The sequence below is a fragment of the Tribolium madens genome, unplaced genomic scaffold, assembly GCF_015345945.1.
Source record: "Tribolium madens isolate multiple individuals breed KSU strain unplaced genomic scaffold, Tmad_KSU_1.1 Scaffold_19;HRSCAF=116;Tcas5.2_LG9, whole genome shotgun sequence".
NCBI classification, from domain to species: domain Eukaryota; kingdom Metazoa; phylum Arthropoda; class Insecta; order Coleoptera; family Tenebrionidae; genus Tribolium; species Tribolium madens.
In genome coordinates, this window is record NW_025400983.1 from 11,432,667 (window position 1) to 11,441,057 (window position 8,391).

At 30.3% G+C, this 8,391-nt stretch overlaps 2 protein-coding genes across 2 annotated transcripts in view; one reads left to right on the top strand and one right to left on the bottom strand.

Moving 5' to 3' along the window:
* The window catches only part of LOC123011586 (kelch-like protein 26), a 7,760-nt gene extending 5,441 nt beyond the window's left edge, over positions 1–2,319 (bottom strand). Inside the window, exon 1 of the mRNA XM_044409100.1 lies at positions 2,114–2,319. The gene's annotated coding sequence lies outside the window, so the exon portion shown is untranslated. The remainder of the gene's footprint in view (positions 1–2,113) is intronic.
* Positions 2,320–5,116: 2,797 nt separating this feature from the next.
* Positions 5,117–8,391, top strand: part of LOC123015604 — a 12,503-nt gene continuing 9,228 nt past the window's right edge. Inside the window, exon 1 of the mRNA XM_044415424.1 lies at positions 5,117–5,407. Coding sequence (XP_044271359.1) covers positions 5,258–5,407 — 150 coding nt within the window. The 5' untranslated portion in view covers positions 5,117–5,257. The remainder of the gene's footprint in view (positions 5,408–8,391) is intronic.

The following is an 8,391-nucleotide window of genomic DNA, read 5'->3' on the forward strand; positions in this document are numbered from 1 at the left end:
CTTTTGTGTGGCAAATACGACAAAAAGTTATTAAGAAAAGTTGTTTAAAATCAACATTTAGGTCCCTATACCAAATTTCAGAATCATAATTATTTTTTTTTTTTCCAAGATAATTGCTTTTTATTGACAGATACGTCAAAAAGTTATTTAGTACAGTGATGGACAGTGAATTTCGTCCACCCAATTTCCTTGACAGATTAAAAGTGTAAATTAGTCTTTAGGTTTTTCTAACCTTGTTTCAGAATTTTGATTAACGTTTGTCATGTTGACAGAAGGCTCGATAATTTTTGCAACTTTTTACCTTTGTCCTTCGAAATGGTAGTCCTTGGTATGCCAAAAAGTATAGAGACACGTCTTTGAGACATACCTTCTTGTACCTTCATGTTCGAATTTGATTAAATTTGACAATTCGTATTTGAATGTCAATTATCATGACAATAAAGCACAGACTACAGTGAATTTTTGTGAATTCACAGAAATTGGGTGGACGAAATTCACTGTCCATCACTGTACTTACTAATAATCTAAACATTTTTTTTTTAATTTCGGAATTATGGGAGTCTAAATTTTTCACTTTGACTCTATTTCTGTTAGAAAAATAATTTTCTTTTATTGTAGGCTATTGAAGAAGAAACAAGGAAGCTGTAATCTAAATTGTAACCATTTTTAACGTGATTTTGTGGCTTTTATTGACAAAATTTTTGTACCTATACTAAATAATTTAAAAAAATACAGGATCAAAATAGACATAAAAAATGTCAAATGTCAAAAATTTTTGACAGATAGGATTTTTTAAATATTTTTTCCACGTTCCTAGTATCTTATCTTACTTGAAATTTTTCTTTTCGGCATGAGTTCTCAAACACGCTGTATATCTATATAATACGACAGTTTTAAACATCTTTAGACGAATACATATGTCATATGATATACTCGATTTCATATTATTGTGCATCAAAGTAGTCATTGAAAGGGATCATTTTAAGGTGGCAATCATGCAAGAATTCAAACAATCCCAACCTCAACCTTCCCTAAAAAATATTTTTTCAAATAAATTCAAATGTACCCCAAGTAGCAATAAATAATAAAATTAACAACGTAATTAACACYGGGTAACAAACATAAAGATTTTTGTCATTATTGATGTGATTAAATTTGMTCTGAAAGACATTAATGACWCTTTTTGTGTGAATCAGCCTTTAAATTAAAGATGCATTTAAACTTCTAGAACCTATTTGTTGCACATTAATATGAAAAAGAGTAGCTGGCTAAAAAAATATTAGATCTTTCATTAAACGTTTTTATAATTACATATTACTGAAACAAATGTTAATAACGTAAGGTCAGAAGTTTTATAAATCATATTTGCAATTAACAAAATTTGTTTTTTGGAATTAACAAAAGAGGACACCAAAACACGGTTTTGATCAAAATTATTTTCTCAAAAACGTGGTTTCGGAAACCCCATATATAGGCATCTACAATGCACTACCCTGTGCAGTCCATTTGATTAAAAAAAAAAGACTTCAAGCGCAACGATCTAACGTAACAAAATATTTGTCCGCTAATTGGCCTAAGCACATAAATTAAAGCTATAWTAACAATAAAATGTCAGGATTGTATTTCAATCATTTCTGACCTCGAAATAAAAGTTCAACCGCCCGATTATACCCTCTCACCTGCATTTCAATAAAACAAAAGAAAGTGAAGCACTCTTTTGTTCGCAATTATGTATTAATTCACCCGGAAGGTAACAAATGTGATTTTTTCCAGTGACTTGACAATAAAAGGTGAAATTACTGTTTTTTCTAATTTTGCAACAAAGAAATAATATGGAAGCACCAATTAAGTGTCTGATTAAAAACAAAAGCAAAATAAATGTGTATAAATTTAAATGATTGTTATCGTAGCGTATCTAGGACATCCTATTTTCAATAAATTAATGCTAACACCTCTAGGTCAAAATTCCTTTAGTGACAGGTTTTGATTGTTTTTGTTTGCATATTGTCGGTTTACCTATTTCGTGATAAGCGCCATTTATTTTTATCGCAAAAAGTAAATAACATCCGTTTCCTAACCTCTTTTCAATACAAACAAATCTTGTTTTGCTTACCATATCAGGAATAGTCGATAAGTAAATCAAGCKCACTTTGCGTTTCACATTTTTATTTCTGGACACACTTTATATGGAATTTAAGAAGAAAATTTACAGATCTGTATGCCATCTGTATCCGTTTTGGTACGATTCTGTAACAATGAACGGATGAGATGGAAGAAATGGACGGATTGATTTATTCTACGTCTACGGTTGATGCAATAAACGACCTACTGCCGGGTGGGAAAAATGTTTGGGAGCTTTATTTTTAGAAAGTAAATTATTGTATGCAACCAACATTGCAACAAAATAAGGTTTATGCAATCAACAATACACTCTTTGATAAATACACTACTTGGGTTTCCTACAAAGCGGTGCCGTAATACCGTGCGATCAAAAAATTAATAAATTAGAGTAGGCGGTGATTAAAGTCCTTCAGATGACAATCCTGATTTTTGATATCAAATGTAAGCGGAGACTTTGACAKGTTTGCGTTTTATTCCTTTTGAGTAAAATAATGTTCACTTTAGAGCAGAAAATTTTTATTGCTGTACAAGACCAAAACGATGAATYGTCATTTTCACTTTAAGTTTCTGTGGATAATCTCCAGCCCAGATTCCCAGTCAATGTGTTGCCAACTGTACAATTTAATCGACACCTACTCTATTTTTTTTTTTTGATCGCACGGTATTACGGCCGTAATATGACGGTGAATGACGTCACAAAAACGGTGGCGATCACATTTTTCATTAAGTTATTAAAAAATGTTTTTTTAAGCTTAAGTTTTAGGAAACCATCTCAGTTCAAAAATTTGGAACCGTTTTMTCGTGACGTCGTTCCATATTACGGCCGCAATATTACGGCATCGCTTTGTAGGCATTTTGTAGGAAACCCTAGCTTTATACAAATACATTTAAAAAAATGGCGCATTTAAGTAAAGTAGAGAAAGCCAGAATAATCGCTCACCTGGAAAATGATAAATTTAGCGACAGAATTTAAAGTGTCATCAAAATATTTTAACCCATTTTTAATAAAACACGTTCACATTGTTTTTTAGAATTTCCAAAAGAGGACACTAAGATACGGTTTGGTCAAAATGAAAAATTGAAAAAAAACTTTTTTGACCTTTCCCTCTTTTTTGAAAGTAGCTGTATAGTGCATTAAAAAAAGAAGTACAGACGTGACAGCAGTGTCAAATAATCTATTTTACAGTAATTTTATTAATTTACATGGCAAAGAATGTTTAATATTTCTTCGTAGCATCTAAGTAAAACTAGTTGCCTAAGTTTTTGGAAATTTTGAATAACTATTATAATTATTTTATTTAATAATCACCATTCGAGAGTTGGTCCGATATTTTTGAATCGCCCTGTATATTATGACATTGAGAAAAATTCTAAAATTGTCAAGTTATACTAGAGGGTGTTTCAGAATTCGCGTCCTAGAGAAAAATTCCAAGTAAGATAAGATACCAGTAGGAATATGGCGAAAATGTTGAAAAAATATTTAAAAAATTCTATCCACATAAAAGAATTTAAAAATTATGAGAGTTTAAATTTTGCAATTTGACTTTATTTTTTTTGTTTTTCTGTTGGAACAATAATTTTACAAGTTTTTTTGCTACAGACTATTAGAAAAGAAAACAAAGACGCTGTATGCTAAATTTTAACTACTGTGTTTAACATTAATTGTGTACCTTTACTAAATAATTATGAAAAAACATATACCTACAAGAMCATTAAATATACATAGAAATATATCAAATGTCAAAAGTTTAGACAGATAAAAATTTTTAAACGTTTTTTTCATGTTCTTGTTATCAATTAGAATTTTTCTCTGGGATGCGAGTTCTAAAATACCCTGTATATTAAAAGCCATTTAATTTTAGTTATTTATTATACAAGACGATAACGAAATTGTTTATCTATGAGTGAAAAGGTTAAGTTTACGAGTGACGAAGTCACGAATGGACTTATTTCACGAGTAGATAAACAATCTTTATCGTCGTGTATAATATTTCGTTTTATTTTATACTCACCTACCAGAATTTCTTGTATCTAGCTGATGAATACACTGGTCAAAGTGGAGTAGATAAAAATTAGTTTATTTCACTAGACGATAAAAAACTACTTTATCTATATACTCTGAAATTAGTTGATAAAAGCACTCTTTAACATTGAGTACAAAATTAAGTTTTTTAATTTATAAAATAAAGCCATAAATAAAAATTCCATAACGCTTTTCATTAAAAATGACCCTGTATATCATTCCCAACCAAAAAAAAACATAAATTTTGATCGATCTGACCTGACCTGACATGACCTGACCTGACCCACTAGAATTTATTTATAATTTATTGTAGCTGAATTTGCTACATAAAACCGCGGAAAAAATTGTCCAGTGTAATTTTTGCTCTGATACAATAGGTCTGCTAGTTGCTAGCAATTTAAAATGGGCGGAGCATTCATCTTCTTATTACACTTTATGGACTGTAATATCCCAAACACACACAAAATAAAATCTTTGACTAAAATTTCCAAGGATAATAATTCATAAATTGCGTTTAAATATCTACTAGGACTACGTGTAAATATCAAAAATAAATATTTTATTGTAACTATGTAGAAGGTTAATATTGACAAAGTAATAACTAAAAAGTATTTCGCAGTCGATTAGTTTTAAGTGTATTGTGAGTTGCAGCTTTTTACTAACATCAATAATAATCCTGTATTTTATACACAACAATATGACCGTGAATAAAAAAAACACTTTTTAATCAATAAAAAGCTTTATAGAATATTCCAACGTTTGAAAAAAATCAGGTGTAATATGATAAGGCTAGTGTGCTATTTTAAACAACATTGAAGTTGGAAAAATCATAAAAATTCTACTTATAAACTATTCCAAAATCTACAACGCCGGAAAACAAAAAAATATTTATTTCTGTCTAGTACCTAAGACATGTGCGGAGACCCAGTTCGTGTAAGCTTTATTAGCCCCACCTTCAGTGTACTCTCTGGAATCCGAGAGATCGTCGCGCGCCAACTTGGAATATTATAACTAGAAATTGTTGTGCTCGTGTAGTGTTAACAGGTGTTAAAAGAAAACCTTCTTTATTGAGTTACCAGTCTTTTCAAAAATCAAAAAAATCATTTCTGTCTAATGATGACAGAAACGGTAGTGAACGTGCAAGAAGCACCCAACAATAATGCGGCAAACAAACCACAAACCAGTGACCAACCTTTAGCATGGATTAAACTCAATGTGGATTATTTCAAAACGACACCCGGAATACTCAAAATTGCCGAACTTGTAAGTAAAGCTGGCGACCCCGATTTCTAATTTTAATTCAAAATTGGAATTCCGGCTCGAAAACGCGGCTTTTAAAATTCCAACAGTCGTCCAACGAGACGAAAAAAAGTTGGAATATAAATCGGTTAGTTAGAGGACTGGTACAGATCACTTTTTTGATACAGTGTGAGATCCTTGACAATGCCATTTGAAAATTTTCAAAATTGTAACACATTTCCGCGCTTTGTTTACTTTTTTTCCGCACAAATCAGTGATTTTGCCGCGACAAAATTTTTTCACTTCCGTTATTCTTAACTGTTCACTTTTACAGTTGCCAAATCTGTTCATCAAGCATCAAATTTATAAATAAGTGTGCGATAAAAGCCCAGATTTGAATGCTCCGGTGGCCATCTCACACACCTTTCCATCGCTTTTTTACATCACCATGTAACTGCAAGTGAAAGTCGTACATGTCGTAAAAACAATGCACAAGTGCACAGCGAATTATCTTCAATTTTAAAATGAAAATAATTGCGACCTTGTGTACAGTGTGGGGCGAAACTAGCGCGAAACGACCTCATAACCTGAGCGAAATTTTACTGACGTCGTTAAAATGTCTTATTGTTGACTTTATAAATATTTGGATGCAAAAATACCGTGGAAAAGTTTACTTCCAATCAGTATTTCATCTGGTATTAGAAAATAGTGCCGCTCCTGTGCTAATTAAACTTACGTGGCCGCTAATTGTTTCATCCTTGTTGTGTTTAAATAATAACAGTAGTAATTGGGATGGAAGGACTATAGTTCTATTTATATTATAATTTTCTGGAAGCGGTCCAAGCGCCTCTTGTGTAACTGCAATACCAAAATGAAAGCGGATAATCCCGGAAGAAGTGAAATTAGGCGTCGTTGTGACGAAAAATTGGCATCAAATCGATCGGAATCAATTATTCAAAAATGATTTGTTTAATTAGCTTGAACCCCACAACACAAATCATTTTTAAATGAATAGAAGTTGGGTTAATAAAACCCCATTTATCGTTAAGGGAAATTAATTAATAATGTAGTCGTCTGCCTTGTTTGATACAATCGATTTGTTCTACTTCTGAATATCATCCAATCGAAAGTTACTTTGTAAAGAAGAATAAAGAAAATATCAACAAATGTAAAGCTGTCACTGACTGAATTACCTACTTTCATAAATTAATTACTAATGGAATAAAATTATTAAGAYTACGGAATGTTGAATGCTCCAGATGGAATTAACGCACATTTTTGCTTGAATTTGAAAAATTCAATTTTTTTTAGCCATATTTATCTCTTCACAGCTGTTGAAGCATTATGAAACAACAGATAATAATATAAACCAAATTTAAAATTACAGTAAGCTATGGTTTACAGTTGGCACCAATGACTAAATAATATAAAAGCTATTTTTATATATCAATATCACACACAAACTGTCATTTGTTTTAAACCAAATTAATTAAAAAATAAATAAAAAAAAGAAATGTAAAAAATGACAATTGTGCCAACCTTATAATCAAGTTTTATTTTTTAATTTAAGTAGAAAAAAATACAAAGATTAAGTAGCAAAAAGTTGAATATCACGGATATATCCTTAATATCATTTAGAAACTCATCGCTGACAATATTAATGTGTGAAATTCAGCATATGACGCTTCTACCAACTTAACAACGCTTTAACAAAATTTATAAAAAAAAATTAATTATACTTGTCTACTACTGTTAGATAATTGTTTAAACTTAAGTTTATTCAATTATAATCATTAGCAACGTATATCTCGTAACATTTTTATACAAATGACTATAAGTTGTCTTTTAAATATGAATTGAAAATGGCAATACAATAATACAATAAGAGTACTTTTGTCCTTAACTATCAATAATAATAATTATTTAAAATAAATTAGCTAAAAAAACACTTTAATGTTACCAACTTAGATCCAATATCAGAAGGTAGGATACAACAAAAATATTTTTTTGCAGAATTTAGTCAATCGTGGCCAATTTGTAAGAGTCAACCTAGTAGTATTATACGAGTAGTGAGTAATATAGAGGGTGCGCCAGAACTCGCGCCCCAGAGAAAATTTTCAAATAAGGTAAGATACCAGGAACATGGAAAAAATGTTTAAAAAATTCAATCTGTCAAAAAATTTGATATTTTCTTATGTCTATTTAATGATACTGATGATCTTGTATGTTTTTTTTACAATTATTTAGTACCTAAAGGTACAAAAATTTTGCCAATAAAAGCCACAAATAACATTGAACAGAGCTTCAATTTAGGATACAGCTTCCTTTTTTCCTCTTCTAATAGCCTCTAGCAAAAAAAGTTGGAAAATTTATTTTCCAACAGAAATAAATAGTCAAAGTGCAAAACTTAAACCCTCATAACTTCGAAAATTTTATAGATAAAATTTTTTCCATGTTTTTGTTATCTTACCCTATGGCATTTTTCTCTGAGGCGCGAGTTCTGGCGCACCCTGTATATCGGGTGGCTAGAAAAAAAGGAATCCTGTTTGAGCACTGATATGTCCGGAACGCCATTGATTTGAAAATTATTTCTGTCAAATTACAAAGAATTACCTATTAAAAAATATAAGAAATGACGAATTTTTCAATATCAACTTCAAAAATGAATAAGGTACACGTTAACCATTTTCTTAAACCTACCAACAAATATCTTGCACGAAGTATGATGCATTCTACTTGTAAACTTGTTCCGTAGGACCTCCATTTTGTAAATTTATATGTAATTTATTCTATATTTAGTTTGCAAAATCGCTCTTCTAATTAAATTTCTAATTGAATTTCTTCTGGTCACACCTTTAAAAATTAAGTTGATTACCACGAAAATAACTAAATTACTATACCAGGTTAATAAAAAGTATGGAACCAAAGGTTTTTTGCTTAAAATATTTATTTTTTGAAAAAACTAATTGATGAGTGATAAAATACTACAAAGTGGTTATAAATGATTT